Consider the following 19,025-nt stretch of genomic DNA (forward strand, 5'->3'; position numbering starts at 1 on the left):
GCAACAGCTTGCAACAAACTACGAACGTCATTCGTGAGAGAGTTTCAAAAGTGTCTTGAAACATTCGCGGGGCTTCTCAAATTTCCTCGCATGAGTCGCAAAGTGTCACTCCTTCGTCGCTGAAATTTTGAACATGTTCAAAAAATTCGTGCGACAAAATTTCTCTCAAAATAGCCGCAAATGCGTCGCTGGTGTCGCAAAGCGGTCACGAGCCCTTCTCATGTCAGTTTCCGTGAGACAGGAAGTGCGAGTGTATCTCACTGGGCTGTGACAGCCTGCGACTAGTTGGAGACACAACAATTGCGATAAAATATACGAATATCAATTCGGTGCGATTCCAAGGGAAAACTGTCGCTAATTCGCATATTTTATCGCAATTGTGTCTCCAACTTGTCTCAGCCCAGTGAGATACTACCCTTACTAAGGCCCTGGTCACACTACAGCTCGCAATGGTTTTGTGAATACTCCGCAATGAAAATTTGATAGCATCGCCACCAATCGTGCAACACACGGCGGACGTTCTCCAAGCTTCACGGGTTGTTTTTTGGTGCGTCTCCGTCCCGTGAGCGGCCAAAAACGTCGCAAAAAATTTCAAATGCATGTACTGAAATTTGGTGGTGGTGGTTTCATTGGCAAACCAAGCGGCGAATACTCGCAGACGGGTTTGGGAATACTTCCTGAAGCTCAGGGAACCTTCATCGAGCCTCTTGAGATGCATCTGTCCGTGATGCTCAAGGGAGCTTCATGAACACAGCGGCTCGGCATAGCCTAACCTTCGCCAAGACTGAAAGTGCATTTACATTCAGGGATCCTCCGGAGCGCGTTGCGCGTGCATTTGGGACTCGGTCGTTATGGGAAACACCTGATGCTGATTTGAGTGCAATCAGCACGTGCATATAAGGACGCTGTTTTCACAGAGACTTTGTGAAGTATTCAGTCGGGTATGCGTCAGTAGACGGCTCTAATGGCCCTTTTCCACTACCCTTTTTCAGCTCACTTCAGCCCGACACGGCTCGCGTTTCGACTACCTCAGAGCAGCACGACTCAGCTCGCTTCAGCCCTGCTTAGCACCCAAAACTCGCATGGTTTTGGAGTGGGGCTGAAGCGAGCCAAACCGAGCCGAGTGGGGCTAGGGGCGTGAGCAGACACTCCCCTGTGCACTGATTGGTGAGGAGGAGTGTCCTCACACGCCCTGCGAGCATGCTGTGATCTGTAAACACCGTAAACCCGGAAGAAGAAGAATTACGAATTACGAGAATTTCTGAAGCCTTATGCGCCTCGCCTCATCTATACGCTCTTGCCAGTATCTGTTGGCGTTGTCGGTGACAACAAGCCACAGCACCAAGACCAGCAACACTAACGACTCCATGTCCTCCATGTTTATTGTTTACTATCCGGGTCATGAGACTACCGCTTAAAAGGTCGCTGATGTCACTGTTTGCGCCGCCTAACGACATCATGTGACGTCCACCCACTTTCGCTAACTCCACCCAATGTGTCCACCCACTTCCAGCCAGCACGGTTCAGCGCGGTTGTAGTCGAAATGCAACCCCAACAGCCCCACTCAGCTGGACTCAGCCCAACTCAGCACGGCACGGCTCAGCCCAACTCAGCCGCGTTGGTAGTGGAAAAGCGGCACTAGTGCAGGAAGAGTGTTTATTAGCAGGCGTGATATTTACAAAAACAAAACTGAAAGCAGAGTCATGAACATGGCTCGAAACAAACGTGACCGTGATAATGATAATACTTCACAAAGCCTCTGTGTCCTTTTATGTGCGTGCTGATTGCGCTCAGAGCAGCATCAGGCGTTTCCCATAACGACTGGGTCCTGTGAGCGTGCGAAGGCGTGACAGTCAAGCGTTCGCCTGCCGTGTGACCACAACTTTTAGCTCGCCTGTGTATTGCCATCAAAACGCCTCATTTTCATCCATAACCAAAAATTGCAAAGCATCGTGAAAAGTAGTGTAGCTTTTGGATTGGGATTTCGCTTCAACCAACAAAAACCGGTGAAGACATTGGTGAATCCCAAATAGAACGCCTGGATTCCTCGCTGCTTTTTATCAGGCAAATGGTTTAGAAATGATTTACCAACAACAGTCACTGCCAAGGATACCTTATAAATGAAATCAGGTGTCACTGGGGAAACTATAGATAACGCCACAAACTACTCCCTGGGTCCTTGGTGTTTTCTACCATTATTTACAAACCGTATGATACATGGGATTATAGGATATATGATATTCAGATTTCAAAAACTGACCAGATAAAGGAACCATACTTTTCAGACGTTCTTGAACCCACAGCTGCATTAAACAGTGCTACTGGGGGGAAAAATAGCAAATGAGCCCAAGAGGATACGATGCTTTGCTTGTTTTTGCTCAGACACACAACATTGGAAATGGTGTCTCCTTCCTGTAGCCCCACCCACAGCAGAGGGCAGTTGGTCACATGGTCAGAGAGGTGCACTGTGGGAAGTAGAGCAGGTATCTCTTCTGGGAGAATAGACACTTCAAGGGCAGTCTGGCATTTCTTGCGTACAGCCACTTCCACTTTCTGAAGAAAGATTACATGTACGTTTTTTAAAAAATCGTGCTAAGTATTGCCAACTATAATAACATTATGAAACGTGGACCAGGTTTAACTGTGTAAAATGCATAAGGACTAGTAAACTCATCCTTAATAAAAACAAAAAGAACATTCAATGATACTCGACCTTTCCGACTTCCAAGTCGAACTTCATACTTCGGATCTTCTCGAGGTCATTCTGAGTCACCGCTTTAAAGGACAGGAGCAGTTTCTCATTTTCAACATCACACTTAAGCACTTTGGCTTGAATCACCTGTTTAGTCATACAAAAAAAAAATTGCTGTAGGTCAGAGAGAAATGAACGTTATTCACATGTAAAATGGCCAACATGATCGAAACCGACAATGAGATAATGATTCCCATCAAGGCCTTAGACTTTGTTTATTTTTAACAATTAAACGTGCATCCAATAAAGTCACACTAAATAACTGTCAAATAAGTTTAATTCCTCAGTTTTTGGGGAGGTTCTCGGATATGAACATGAAGCACACACAGGCAGAGACAGTTTTATGGCAAACCAAATGTTCCACTACTCTTTTTAACACTTTTAGCCCAGGAGTAATAGGGTTATACCCGGAACAAATTAGTAACAAGCTGAAAATTTCAGAATATGTTCAGAATACCTTCAGGAATAACATACTAAAAGTCCCCGGAAATCCCCCTTGTGCTCTCTGAGAAATTCAAGATGGCGTCCAAAATGGCCACCAAATGGAGATCTGCCCATATCTCAGGCCCAAAACAAAATATTAATGCAATTAAAAGGTCAGAATATATGTTTTGTAGGGTAGGAGAGTAAATTCCAACATGTGTGTATTAATTACATTGTGTATTAACATTATATAATAACAATGTACACATTATCATAACAGTATATTTGTGTATAATGTGTTCGCTTGCCATGTCTGGTTAGATTGTCATATTTTTGGCACTTCACCAGTTCACATTTATGAATGCGCACAGTACTATGAATGTGTGTAGGTTTCATCCAGTCCGATCCTTGAATCAAGTATCAATCTTGAAACGCCCTGGCCCATAAATTCACATCCAAGAAGAAATAACAATGACTGTTATGACAAAATAATTGTTATGGTATCATGAAGATATCTCATATATGTTTTTGAAATGGCTTCAGTTCTTAATGTTTAGGACTAATAATTACAGACTTATAATTGTAAATCTATACATGTGCTATTTAACGTACACTACCGATTATACAGTGTGGATCCATTGGTTACTCGTTCACTCCGTATCATCCTATTCTGTTCACAAAACAACAAACACAATTACTAGGGGTTGGAGCACTTATTTTCATTAATATTAATTAAAGTAAATTGGTGGTGTAAAATGAAAAATGGCATGTTAAAAGGTCATGCTGAGTTCAGTCATTTTTAAAAGGTCATGCTGAGTTTAGTCATTTTTTGTCCGAACACACTGGCATTGCTAGTAGTAAAGACTGGCGCTAGAAACTCAAAGATTAATTTTTTTCCACCCTTAAACAAGCTTGAATAAATTCCCTACTTCATTGATGGTACAACAAAGGTCCAAGCATTACAACTGAGGCACTGAGAAGTGTTTAAGTCTACTCATTGTTTATAAGCAAGAGCTTTTATTGAGGCAGACCTTTTTGTCATGAAAGTCGCCGGAATGTTGAAGTGGACTGAAACAGCTTGCCATTGTAGTTTTAGAAGATAGAGTTCTCAAATTTAATTTCCCTTTAATATTTTATCAAAGCTTAAAGATGCACTAAATATTAAGGAAATTGATGTCTAATTGTTGTCTTACATTATGTTCATGTATGTAGGTAGCCTACTACCGTATTGGCCCGAATATAAGACGACCCTGAATGTAAGACGACCCCCCCTTTTCCAAGTTCATCTTTGGGGAAAAAGTTTTTTGAAGACCAAATGTTCGTTCATATAAAGCTTATTTATTTCAAAATTCTGTTTAAAATTAGAGGCTTTTGTTTTTCACATTTAAATAGAGGTCATTTCAGTCTCATTTCCGTGAACACTTTTCATAGAAGTAAAAAAAGAGGCTAAACTGCAGGCTACTAGACAAGCCAAATTAAAACATTTAAATTGCATTAATTCAACAAATTTGTCAGGTTTACATTGAAAGTTCATAAACTTCAGAATGTCAATGCATTAACTTCCCATAGCCTACGGGTATATGGAATAAATTTGCAGAACAGTGCAAATGCTTTAAACAATGCATTAAACAATACATTAAGGTTTACAATAATAAACAACTGAAACTATGGAAAAGGTAGTTTGCTAAATTACAGCTACTCAGCACAGAGATCCTCAGCCTCACTTTGCTCACTCTCACTGTCCTCACTTTCGTTTTTGGCGGCATTTTGTCTAGTCCGCGAATTTAAGACGACCCCCCTTTTTAAGAGCTATTTTTTACAACAAAAACACCGTCTTATATTCGAGCCAATACGGTAAGCTAATCTGTCAATCATGTCAACCATCAAATTCCATGTAATTTCCACATTGTAATCTTGGTTAATTTTAATTTTAACAGTGTGACAATGGTGAATTTGCATTGCTTGTATGAGAGAACATATAATTTAACATTTTAATTGCATTTATATTATGTTTTATCCCTGAGATATTGAAAAATCTCCAATCGGCGGCCATTTTGGACGCCATCTTGAATTTCTCAGAGAGCACAAGGTGGATTCCCGGGGACTTTTAGTATGTTATTCCTAAGGGTATTCTGAACATATTCTGAAAAATTCAGCTTGTTACTAATTTGTTCCGGGTTGGACTCAATTTTGAGCTAATGCTCTTGGGCCATTTTCTTAACTTCCCTTCATGACCTGGAAGTTTGTTTCACTTGCAGGTTTGTCACAATACTAGGATTTTGGGTCAGGTACCAACAAGTGTCGTATTCTTATCATGCCTCAGATTATGATCTCTTTCCCCACCCCAAACACAAGGCTCTTCATATGTAGAAGATAAATGACTAACTGAAGACATCTTCACACTTACAGTGTTAGTTCATTTACCAAGTGTGAATCAAAGAGAAAGATTTTTGAGACTTTTGCTGTTTGGTTTCACACTGCACAGAATTAAACAAACTAAAAAAAAAAAAAAAAAAAAAAAAAAAACTGTATGACGGATGTAGAAATCACAAATTTTTTTTTTTTTTTTAAATCATAGCGTTCTAATGAGGTCTGTTGGAGTCACAGTGTTCTGTTGAGGTATGCTGGAGTCAAAATATTCTGCTGGGGTAAGTTGGGGGTCACAGACCCCAACCAAACACTGTTATACCAACAGAACCCAACCAAACACTGTGACCCCAACAGTGTTTGTTTGGGTTCTGTTAGCGTTACAGTATTCTGTTGAGATATGTTGGGGGTCAAAATATTTTGTTGGGGTCACAGTGTTCTGCTGGGGTCACAGACCCCAAATGAACACTGTGACCCCAACCAAACGGTGTGACCCCAGCAGTGTTCAGTTGCAGTCTGTTGGGGTCACAGCGTTCTGTCAAGGTATGCTGGGGGTCAAAATATTCTGTTGGGCTAAGTTGGGGTCACAGTGTTCAGCTGGGATCACAGTGTTCAGTTGGGGTTACAGACCCCAACCGAACACTGACCCCAACCAAACAGTGTGACCCCAACAGTGTTCAGTTGCGGTCTGTTGGGGGTCAAAATATTCTGTTGGGCCAAATTGGGGTCACAGTGTTCTGCTGGGGTCATGGTGTTCAGTTGGGGTTACAGACCCTGACTGAACACTGTGACCCCAACAGACCCCAAACAAACGGTGTGACCCCAACCGTGTTCAGTTGGGGTCACAGCGTTCTGTTGAGGTATGCTGGGGGTCAAAATATCCTGTTGGGCCAAGTCGGGGTCACAGTGTTCTGCTGGGATCACGGTGTTCAGCTGGGGTTACAGACACCAACTGAACACTGTGACCACAACAGACCCCAACCAAACAGTGTGACCCCAACAGAGCCCAACCGAACAGTGTGACCCCAGCAGTGTTCAGTTGCGGTCTGTTGGGGTCACAGCGTTCTGTCGAGGTATGCTGGGGGTCAAAATATTCTGTTGGGCTAAGTTGGGGTCACAGTGTTGTGCTGGGATCACGGTGTTCAGCTGAGGTTACAGACACCAACTGAACACTGACCATAACAGACCCCAACCAAACAGTGTGAATTGAACAGTGTTCGGTTGGGGTCTTTTGGGATCACAATGGTCTGTTGGGGTCATGGCGTTTTATTGGGGTTAGTGTTCTGTTGAGTTCACAGTGTCCTTCGGAGGTTTGTTCGGATCAGTGTTTTCCTGAGGGTTTTGGGGTCATAGTGTTCTGGGGGTTTTAACACCAATTTGTTTTGAACAATATTTTATCATGCTGCTTTGAAAGTATGGTAAACAAAAATTAAATAAATTTGTAATTTGCCATCATTCCATTACCAGCTTGCTTGCGGTCAAAAGTATGTGGACACCTGACCACCACACCTGCAGGAGCTTGCTGGACATTGAATTTCAAAAACCATGGGCGTTGATATGGAGTCTCCAGCCCCATTCATCCATGAGACTGCCAGGAAGTGGAGCATGAGTCACCACTCCAACACATTTCCACTGCTCCAGAGTCCAGTAACAGTGTGCTTTACACCACTCCAGCCACATTTGGCATTGCGTAGTGATCTTAGCTTTGTGTGCAGCTGCTTGACCATGAAAACCCATTTTCATGAAGTTCTTGTGCGGATGTTGCTTCTAGAGGCAGTTTGGAACCATCATGGGTGATGCAACAGAGGGCAGGTCATTTGGATGTGCTACGGACTTCAGTGGCCCTGCACTGAGTGTCTGTGTGGTCTACTGTGCCATGGGTAAGTTGTTTCTCCTAGACACTCAGGATTGCATGGCTATGTGCGTTTTATGCAATGGGTGTGACTGAAACACCAGAACTCAATAAGAATGTGTGTCCACACACTTTTGGTAATATTATTTGCTTCAGATTGCAATGCCTGCTCAGAAAGTATTGCTCTAGAAGTCAGATCTGGTTGGAACTAGAGGATCCTGGCACTTCTGTAACCACCTACAACTTAAACACCAGTTCACTCGAACCCTCAGCCCTCACTAGGCTAATCTAACAAAACTTCTGTTAAAAACACAGCCTGGGATTGCTACATTCTTGCATGAAGATGACCAGATCAGATCAGCAGCACAGATTAGCCCAAGACTATATCAGGTCTATGTTTAGCAGGAAAGAAATAGCCCAATAAAAGCCGTTTTCTAACCTGTCCCACGTAAAAAAGACCCTGTGGGTTGTTGGTGGGCTCCAAGGTCAGCTCAGACATCGGCACCAGGCCCTTAACGTCACCGTAAAATCTTACGATGCAGCCAAAATCCTTGATGCAGACGATGAAGCCGTGGGAGACGAGACCCACGCAGGCGTCCGCGTATGACAGGAAAAGAGGGAGTGTCGTCTCCATCAGAGTCTTTTTCCTACTCAGAATGATCTTCTTATTTTGGTAGTCCACTGATAAAACCTGGAGACAAACCAGAGCCATGTTAAGGTTTTTACACGTTTTTCATTTCCAAGAAATCAGCAAAAGAAAAGTTACATCAATACAGATTACTCAGTCATGCTGAACACTGATACTTAGTAAGAATTAAATTTCAGTAAGCAGAAGGTTGGAGATTGAAAATTGTAAATTTAGTGGTTTGGCCTTTTTTTTTTTATATCCATTTAATATTAATTTTAGAACCCATGAAGCATCTGTCACACACACATCCCTGTGAATGAGCTGTTCGTACGTAAACATCGCATCAGAACGAGAACATTAATATAAACCTATAGAGAGTAACTCACTTTACATTTGATCCTCATGCCTTCCCTGTACTTTTTCTCAGGGTTTTTGAGAACGATGTCCGCCAGGTGAATTCTGGGAACGAAGCCTTTAATGTGGTCTGTGATTTTGACCTGCAAGCCGTACTTCTCCAGGCTCTGCACCGTGGCCTGGAAACACACGTGTAAGAACATGTAGTTATCCCGTTTAAAATGGAGGGAAAGTAATAACATGCAGCAGGTTTAGGTTTCCTCACCTCAACTATCTGCCCTGGTTTAATATCTTGATAGGTGAAGAAGCGCGCTTCGATCAGGTTCCTTTAAGACAAGGAAAGGGTTGAAAATTTTAAAATATAAATAAAGAGCTAATGCTTTTGTATATTCACAAAGTCCAGTTGTCATTAACCCATCTGTTAATGCATTTATGGAACAATGCACTGAATTGTGCACTCTTACATCTCTCACACACACACAGGGACACACAGGAATGCGCGCGCACACACAGGGATACACACAGGGATGCACACACGCACACTAGGATATGCACGCACACACACACACACAGGGACGCGCACGCAGGCATGCATGTGGACACACACGGGGACATGCGCACATACACTGGGACATGCACGTGGACACGCACACACATGGGGATATACACACACTAGGACACGCACGCGGACACATATGGGGATATGCGCACGCACGCACACACACTGGGACACGCACGCGCACTCACTTGTTCATCGTGGCCATGTGGACCTGCTCCATTGGGCTGTAGTCTATAATTCTCAGTGTGTGTTCCGGTTCAGCAAGGAGTCGGTTCGGGTTAAACTCCCCCTCGGAGACTTTCAAATGGGATCTCTGAAAGACCACACAAATACGAAACATTACATATGCATACATTTCCACACATTAGCTTACATTCGTACGTGTATTCCTTCTGGCTTGCTATGGAATGCAAATGTTTGGGAAACGCTTGTGATCATTTTTTATCTTTTCTCAACACTGGATCATTCCAAATCAGCAAAAATGTACTTGAGTCAAATTTATTTATTCCTTCATGTCATGAGCTATTATTGAGCATAAAGTCTGTTTTTGATTTGTTATGTCAGGCTTCAGTTATGGTGTTTTATAGACCTGTTTAACTCCCCCCCCCCCCCCAAAAAAAAAAAAAGGAGAGAGAGAGACCTTACACAGAGAACCAGAAAGCACAGGGGGGAAAAAAACAAAACAAAAAACAGCGTCTTGTTTTATTACAGCAATGGGACGAGACATTGAATGAGACGGGGGTGGGGGGTGGGGATAATCTCACAATGTCTATCATATCGGTCCAATTCACTGACACTTTACTGTTGATAATGTTTATAAATTAATCTATAAAATCACTGCACCTGCCTCACTTCAGATCTTGTCCCGTGAATTGTTCCAGCTAGTTCTGGTTTGAATCAGGCCTATTTAGGGGCTTTTCCACTACCAACGCGGCTGAGTTGGGCTGAGTCGAGCTGAGCGGGGCTGTTGGAGTTGCATTTTGACTACAACCGCGCTGAACCGTGCTGGCTGGAAGTGGGTGGACACATTGGGTGGAGTTAGCGAAAGTGGGTGGACGTCACGTGATGTCGTTAGGCGGTGCAAACAGTGACATCAGTGACCTTTTAAGCGGTAGTCTCACGACCCGGATAGTAAACAATAAACATGGAGGACATGGAGTCGTTAGTGTTGCTGGTAATTCTGCTGCTGGTTAGTGTTGCTCGTAATTCTTCTTCTTCCGGGTTTACGGTGTTTACAGATCCCAGCGTGCTCGCAGGGCGTGTGTGGGCATGTGAGGACACTCCTCCTCACCAATCAGTGCACAGGGGAGTGTCTGCTCACACCCCTAGCCCCACTCGGCTTGGTTTGGCTCGCTTCAGCCCCACTCCAAAACCGTGCGAGTTTTGGGTGCTGAGTAAGGCTGAAGTGAGCTCAGTCGTGCTGCTCTGAGGTAGTCGAAATGTCAGCCGTGTTGGGCTGAAGTGAGCTGAAAAAGGGTAGCGGAATAGGCCCATTTGGGTCGACTGGATACTCTCCCCTGCTCCTGAGGCCATCAGTGTTTGCTTGACACATCCAGCATTTCATACTCGTACAACACATAACTGAGATTTTGAAGGTGTGAGTTTGAGAGCGACACTCACTCACCCTTAAACCCAAATATGTTTGTGTCTTCAAATCAGTCCTCAAGCAAGAAAGAGGGAGTGATTAGATTTCATTTTTCCCTAAAAACAACATTTTGCATGGACACAACAGTTATCGGTGCTTGGCGTCACTCACGTGCACGAAGGCGGGGGTCCCGTCTGGCAGCTCCATCACAGCTCCAGAGTTGTAGTGCAAAGAAACCATCTTGCAGCCCTTCAGCACCTCCCCTGTTCGCTCACTTATGACATCGTCCAACACGACACCCTCTGGTTGTAGGAGGTGGCTGCGCAGGGACAGACCCACCAGACGAGAGGACGGGTCCACATACAGGATACGAGCTTTCACCTGAGTGGGATTTCAATATTCATATAAAAGAAATACTTCACCAAAAATATTCCGAAAAGCGTGTGCTTATGTATGTAGACCAAAATAGGTTTTGGTCCCCCCCCCCCAATTAGACGACATTTGTGGACTCTTACCTCGTCTCCTACACTGTAAGTGGACAGTTTACCCGGGTCGATGTGCATGAAGTCCACCAGGCCGGTGTAAGAAGAGAGGAACGTTACGATCAAGCCGTGAGCCGTCACCTACGGAAAGAAGGCAGCAGGTGACTAAATCACGATTAGTTCGATCACAGAGGTGGTAATATCTACAGTTCGGCTATAGCAGTTAAGATTTTTGACCACTTGCTATGGTGGTAGGAAGACGTCTGAAAACTAAAACTGCTTCCTTTTCAGCTAAAACAATCAGACCAAATGCCAAAAAATAAATAAATAAAAATTTCACCCAATGGAAAATCCAGTTCACATTTATTTACTGCAGTTGCATCTTGTAAGCCAATGGACAATAAGAACACAGGACTGTATATAGGGAAGCAAGGCTTATTAATATACAGTGTCTTGCAAAAGTATTCATCCCCCTTGGTGTTTGTCCTGTTTTGTCACATTACAAGCTGGAATTAAAATGGATTTTTGGAGGGTTAGCACCATTTGATTTACACCAGTGTTTCCCAACCTTTCTTGAGCCACGGCACATATTTTACATTTGAAAAATCCCACGGCACACCACCAAAAAAATAAAATAAAATTTATATAAAATATATACACAACCCCGATTCCAAAAAAGTTGGGACAAAGTACAAATTGTAAATAAAAACGGAATGCAATGATGTGGAAGTTTCAAAATTCCATATTTTATTCAGAATAGAGCATAGATGACATATCAAATGTTTAAACTGAGAAAATGTATCATTTAAAGAGAAAAATTAGGTGATTTTAAATTTCATGACAACAACACATCTCAAAAAAGTTGGGACAAGGCCATGTTTACCACTGTGAGACATCCCCTTTTCTCTTTACAACAGTCTGTAAACGTCTGGGGACTGAGGAGACAAGTTGCTCAAGTTTAGGGATAGGAATGTTAACCCATTCTTGTCTAATGTAGGATTCTAGTTGCTCAACTGTCTTAGGTCTTTTTTGTTGTATCTTCCGTTTTATGATGCGCCAAATGTTTTCTATGGGTGAAAGATCTGGACTGCAGGCTGGCCAGTTCAGTACCCGGACCCTTCTTCTACGCAGCCATGATGCTGTAATTGATGCAGTATGTGGTTTGGCATTGTCATGTTGGAAAATGCAAGGTCTTCCCTGAAAGAGACGTCGTCTGGATGGGAGCATATGTTGCTCTAGAACCTGGATATACCTTTCAGCATTGATTGTGTCTTTCCAGATGTGTAAGCTGCCCATGCCACACACACTAATGCAACCCCATACCATCAGAGATGCAGGCTTCTGAACTGAGCGCTGATAACAACTTGGGTCGTCCTTCTCCTCTTTAGTCCGAATGACACGGCGTCCCTGATTTCCATAAAGAACTTCAAATTTTGATTCGTCTGACCACAGAACAGTTTTCCACTTTGCCACAGTCCATTTTAAATGAGCCTTGACCCAGAGAAGATGTCTGCGCTTCTGGATCATGTTTAGATACGGCTTCTTCTTTGAACTATAGAGTTTTAGCTGGCAACGGCGGATGGCACGGTGAATTGTGTTCACAGATAATGTTCTCTGGAAATATTCCTGAGCCCATTTTGTGATTTCCAATACAGAAGCATGCCTGTATGTGATGCAGTGCCGTCTAAGGGCCTGAAGATCACGGGCACCCAGTATGGTTTTCCGGCCTTGACCCTTACGCACAGAGATTCTTCCAGATTCTCTGAATCTTTTGATGATATTATGCACTGTAGATGATGATATGTTCAAACTCTTTGCAATTTTACACTGTCGAACTCCTTTCTGATATTGCTCCACTATTTGTCGGCGCAGAATTAGGGGGATTGGTGATCCTCTTCCCATCTTTACTTCTGAGAGCCGCTGCCACTCCAAGATGCTCTTTTTATACCCAGTCATGTTAATGACCTATTGCCAATTGACCTAATGAGTTGCAAGTTGGTCCTCCAGCTGTTCCTTTTTTGTTCCTTTAACTTTTCCAGCCTCTTATTGCCCCTGTCCCAACTTTTTTGAGATGTGTTGCTGTCATGAAATTTCAAATGAGCCAATATTTGGCATGAAATTTCAAAATGTCTCACTTTCGACATTTGATATGTTGTCCATGTTCCATTGTGAATACAATATCAGTTTGAGATTTGTAAATTATTGCATTCCGTTTTTATTTACAATTTGTACTTTGTCCCAACTTTTTTGGAATCAGGGTTGTAATATAATATAATATAATATAATAATATATAATATAATATAATAATATATAATATAATATAATATAATATAATATAATATAATATAATATAATATAATATTCCTGGATACCCCCCAGGAAAATTTTGAATAATAAGGCCTTACAAACCACTTTTCCTGCAATCTGAGCTGTAGTAGATAAAAAATATGTTGTCTTTTTTATATATTTACATGAAAATATGTTTCAAATCAATAGGAGTATTGTTTGAATTCAAAATAAAATCACATTCTACATTCAAGGGTATGGTTATAATTCATGATCAACAAAAATGACAAACTAAATTCACATTAAACTTAAGTTCTATTAATTATCAAAATGTTCATATATTACATAAAATTTCTTCGGGTGACTGACCTTTTCTCCCCATGTCCTCAGTTGCATAGGATTTCTTCAGAAAGTCTTTTGAAATATTTAAGTTTTCAAAACGGTCAGCATTAATTCAGATTTGCTGACTGTCTATCATATACACGTTCAATGTATTAAATCAAACGAATGCTAAGTTTATGGGATAATGTCTATGTACGCTTTATACAATTATTTATAGTTCACAGTCACTTCTCATTTTCATTTGATCACTTCGATGACTTCTTCAGCTTTTTGGCCAAAGACAAAAGCTTGTCAGTCCTCTCTTTTGTAAGAACTGTTATGATTGGCTATCATGCTCTCGCCATCGAGGTTTTGGCCAATTACATTGTAGATAACATGTATTCTACCGCGAGACTTAGCGAGACTAAAGATGGCGAAAATGTAAAACATGTAACATCGTCGTAGGAATGAATTACGCTTGAGTATCACAAAGGAACATACCCCAACCCCCCTCAATAAATGAAGAAAAAATCTCAACGGATTTGGCATAATATAAAAAGGTCGATTTTTACTCAGAAAAAGCAGAAATCCGCCGAAAAGCGGAAAACTCTCATCCCTGCTATCACCATCACCGCTGCCACACCCGAAGCATGACTTAAGGCCTCTGCATGCTCTTGCGACAAGGCTTTCGCAGATAGCTTTTCACAGACAGTTGTAATTTATCGTTGAGCGGGGAGAAATGGGCGTGCGCGATGTTATTCACCGCCACAACGCAAGGAGGCGCGAAGTCGCTAGGAGTAGTTGGTGGGTGTGGTTAGTGGAGTGTTTATCCTCCGGTTACTGATAATGACTAGAACTTTTTTTTTTATAATGACTAGAACTGGAGTCGTATAGATGTACGTACTTCCTCAATCAACCGCTCTTCGTGCTGCTCCATCTTCGCACGTGTTTTTAAAAATGCCGGTCGTGAAAACAAACCAAACCGGGGAAGTAGGGAAGCGGAAGTGCGTGTACAGCGGATGTAGAGTGGACCAATCAGAGCCCTCTTGTCTGCGACGCTGTCTGCGAGGCTTCTGCGGTTGTCACAATTTTTGGGAGGTGCGCGCAGAGCGTCTGCGAAGGTGGGGGGGGCTACGCAGACACTGTCTGCGACGCTATCTGCGAGGACTGGGTTGTCAGCATAAATTGGCCTTAATTCTATTGTTTGAATGGCAACAGGTAGATACACAGGTTAATTAGCCACCTGCTGCCATCTATTGGAAGAGTATTTAATTGTTCTTCCGGTCACTATACGTCGCTGGCATAGACGAACGAAGACAAATTATTTGCAGTAAATAAATAATTTTCAGAACAATTAAGTGAAATTGGATAATGTCCCACGGTACACCTGATGATCTCTCACGACACACTAATGTGCTGCGGCACAGCGGTTGGGAAGCACTGATTTACACAACATGCCTACAACTTTAAAGGTGCACACTGTTTTTTCTTTTTTTAATTGCGACAAACAATAATCAAGATGAAAAAAGTAAGAAGTTTGATGACCAGTGTTTATGGCTTGGTCCCACAACACCGATAACTACAGCTACAGTTATGACTATCCCTCTGCCTGAATTTAGTTCCAGTCTGGAGCAGTCACACCACAACTATAATATCGCTTGGTGCTGACACTCATGCCCCTTTTCCACCAAAGCAGTTCCAGGGCTGGTTTGGGGCCAGTGCTTAGTTTGGAACCGGGTTTTCTGTTTCCACTGACAAAGAACTGGCTCTGGGGCCAGAAAAAACGGTTCCAGGCTAGCACCAACTCTCTGCTGGGCCACAGGAAAGAACCGCTTACGTCAGTGGGGGGGCGGAGTTGTTAAGACCAACAACAATAACAAGACCGCGAAAGATCGCCATTTTTAAGCGACGAGAAGCAGCAGCTGTACAAACGCGAAGTCATCCATTATTAGTGATGCAGTGCAAAGCACGGCATCACTACTGTTCTTCTATGTGTTTCTTATTATTATTATTCTCATCTCATTATCTCTAGCCGCTTTATCCTTCTACAGGGTCGCAGGCAAGCTGGAGCCTATCCCAGCTGACTACGGGCGAAAGGCGGGGCACACCCTGGACAAGTCGCCAGGTCATCACAGGGCCTTATTATTATTATTATACTTATTCATCTTCCGTACAAATTTTGATTTCGAATAACTCAATAACCGTACATCGCACACCAACAAGCCATGTCGTTTCACAAATAATGATTTGTGAAAATCAATTAAAATGCTTCTCCTCCCTTAATTTTTGACCAATTTCTCCCAAACTCGGTACATAGCAACTTTGGACTAGGCTGCACAAGAAACTTAACCGGTGTTTTGAATTTCATAGGCGTTTGGCTGCGGCGCCCAATCGAAATTGCCTGCGCAGATGCGCAACAGGAAGTGTGCTCATATCCCGGCCGCCCTTTGGCGTATCTTAACGAAACTTGGTGGCTTTATGCGGCACCCCACCAGAAAGGCCCACATAAAAATTGGAGCAAATTGGCCGCTGGGGGGCGCGATTCCTAGGAAAAATGGGATTTTTTGAAAACCTACACACATTTTCAGACATCCGCTGCTCTGGCATGCTTTCACCTAGAGACGTGGCTACGCGCACTGCATCACTCTCACAATTTCCCCCAGGGAATTGTCGACTCTAGTTATTATTGTTGTTGCTGCTGCTTCTTCTGTCTTGTTCTTGCTTCGATATTCGCGCCAAGGTTTATGCAAACGTAGCGACGTAACTGACGTATGTAATGACGTATACAACGACGTAACTGGCGTATACAGCGACGTAATGACGTGGCTTCCCTTAGCACCGCAAGCTATGGAAAAGCAAACTGGTTCTCAGCTGGCTCGCAAGCTGAACGAGTTGTGAACCAGCACTGGCCCCGAACCAGCCCTGGAACTGTTTTGGTGGAAAAGCAGTATCAGGGAAATAAACGCATGCAACTTCAGAATAGTCATGGAAGTTTTTTCCAAGTAGTCGCACATTATTCCAGGTCGTACTGTCCAGCTTGGACTTCAAACCAACCAATGGACATACTCCAGTGGTTGATAAAATACAGATAATGGAAATATAATAAAAAAAGGATACAAAATACAGAGTGGTTATGGATTTTAATCCGGATGTTAATAATTTACGGATTGGTCACTGACGTTTCAGTATATTACAGATTAGTTACCGATTTCATACAAAAAATAAAAAATAAAAAAATTAAGAAGTCTAAAACAAATGTTTGGACTGCTGAAGTTCATAAAATATCTTGCCTGCATTTACACGTTTACTTTATTAATTTGCTATTGATATTTCATGGAAAAATCACATACCCCTGAATAAAAGATCCATGCTTTGTATTATATTTTTTTTATCTTCCGTGAATCCGTATTCTGTGACTTCATGATGCAACAAGGACGTGCAGAGATTCCCGAGGAAAAATAGCACACGCTCAGACGACGTCATATGTCAACAATTACCGGATTGTTTCATCGGATCAGGTCCAGGCTTGGGGGAAAAAAAAAACCTCCAGAAGCAATCTCACCAATACGGATAAACCCAGGCCTGGGCTGGGCTATAGGTATCGTTATCGGTCTGGTGTGAGCACCAACCACATAAACTGCAGGAGACCGATTTATTTATGGTTATCGGTGTACAGTTTATCATCATTATCAAGTGCAACATAATATGGACATGGACTGGATTTCAGACTGGGCATGTAATAATGTTAATTTTACTATAAATTGTATAAAGCCTCGGTCACAACCAGCCGTACGTGCTCCTACGGCCGGTCTACGTGCAAAAAACGCAAGAAACGCACGGAGGGCGCGCGTGTGACGTGCTGATTTTCAAGCCGTAGACTGGCCGCAGAGGTTCTTTGTCATGTCAAACAAACTCTACGGGCGCTTATGTTTTTTTTCAGGTTGCAAGACAAACTTACAGCCAACGTGCGTCTTTCTCCACGAACAAAAAAAAAAAAACGCAGCGATTTGGGAAACGCCAAAAATCGCACGGCCAAAAAAAAATCGTACGTCTGGTTGTGACCTAGGCTTAAAATATCTGTTTTAGTGTTAGGAGCTGACCTGTTCACCAACATATCCCAGGTAAAAAACATTTTTTAGGAGGAGTTTCTTCTTAACAATGTTGCCACTTTGTTTATTCCTCTTCACTTGAATTTTATCATGTTACCTTCTTGATGCAGGTCTGGACCAGTAGTCCGGGTAAGAGGTTACTCAACGTCCAGCCATGATGCGTCTCTGCGCAGGCCTGATTAACAGCCGCAGGGTTCAGAGAAAGACGCACCACCCGTCCCTCGTTCTTCACCTCCTCCAGCATGGCCGTCACATACTGACCCACTTTCAGATCTGTGAAATGAAAAACAAACCAAAAAAACTACAAGTTATCGTCATCTATTATGCTTATACTTTTATGAGTATCATAAGATCTTAACTGTTGAGCTGCCGTTACCCTGAAAGGTTTTACTTCTTTTAGAGGTCTTGGCTTCATCCTTTGCTTCCTCTCTGGGCAGAAAAGCCTTTGTTCCCCTCACGCCGATGTCTATCAGGTAACCGTGATCCTCGATGCTCTCCACACAACCACTCAGAGTCTAGGATCACACAGAAGAAGCCAGCCATCATTCTGTCCATTCATCGCTCAATCCATCTCCTATACATATATACACACACACGGTTGCTTGCAAAAGTATTCGCTCTCCTCGAATATATTAGACTTGTCCGAATAACAAGTGATACACACACACACACACACACACACACACATTCTTCCTCATGTACCCCGAGAGTGAATTTCCCTGGGATTCTTATCAAAATGGAAGGAAAGAATGGATGGAGCAAACTCCAAGGACCTTCACTGTGCTTCAGAAAGTTTGGGAAAATGTCACCAGAACCAAAGTCCCAAACACAAGACCCAAGCAATGCAGGAGTGGTTAAAACCAAAATGGTGAAGGTTCTCTATTGGCCATGTCAACATCCAGATCTGAACCCTACTGAGAATGTGTGTGAAAATTGCAGTTTAGAATTTATTTATTTTTTTTTAAATCCAACCAACCTGAAGAACAAAGCAAATCTGCCAGGAAGAATGGGTGAAAAATCACTCCCAAACAGTGGGCAAAGCTTACTCCAACAGACTTACAACTGCTGTTGCAGCCAAAGGTGGTTCAACCAAGTATTATTCTGATGCAAGCAGCATTTTTCAGGTTTATATATAAAGATCCGCTGACAAATAATGAATTTTGAGTTTGAAAATGAGCATGGCTAGCAAGAAAAATACCAGCTGGTACAACCTCAAGTGTCATTTGGAATTTAGAGGAGTCTCATGACTTAAGGGGGTTGAAAACTTTTGCAAGGTAAGATAGACCTTCCTAGCCATCAGTCTCAC

At 42.6% G+C, this 19,025-nt stretch overlaps 1 protein-coding gene across 1 annotated transcript in view; it reads right to left on the reverse strand.

Moving 5' to 3' along the window:
* pdcd11 (programmed cell death 11) overlaps positions 1–19,025 on the reverse strand; it is a 96,810-nt gene that overhangs the window by 65,332 nt on the left and 12,453 nt on the right. The window contains exons 6-15 of the mRNA XM_060898788.1: positions 18,096–18,234; positions 17,817–17,992; positions 11,036–11,143; positions 10,692–10,901; positions 9,124–9,248; positions 8,642–8,702; positions 8,409–8,555; positions 7,834–8,085; positions 2,714–2,839; positions 2,359–2,553 (exon numbers count right to left, since the gene is read on the reverse strand). Coding sequence (XP_060754771.1) covers positions 2,359–2,553; positions 2,714–2,839; positions 7,834–8,085; positions 8,409–8,555; positions 8,642–8,702; positions 9,124–9,248; positions 10,692–10,901; positions 11,036–11,143; positions 17,817–17,992; positions 18,096–18,234 — 1,539 coding nt within the window. The remainder of the gene's footprint in view (positions 1–2,358; positions 2,554–2,713; positions 2,840–7,833; positions 8,086–8,408; positions 8,556–8,641; positions 8,703–9,123; positions 9,249–10,691; positions 10,902–11,035; positions 11,144–17,816; positions 17,993–18,095; positions 18,235–19,025) is intronic.

The sequence above is a fragment of the Neoarius graeffei genome, chromosome 18, assembly GCF_027579695.1.
Source record: "Neoarius graeffei isolate fNeoGra1 chromosome 18, fNeoGra1.pri, whole genome shotgun sequence".
NCBI lineage: Eukaryota > Metazoa > Chordata > Actinopteri > Siluriformes > Ariidae > Neoarius > Neoarius graeffei.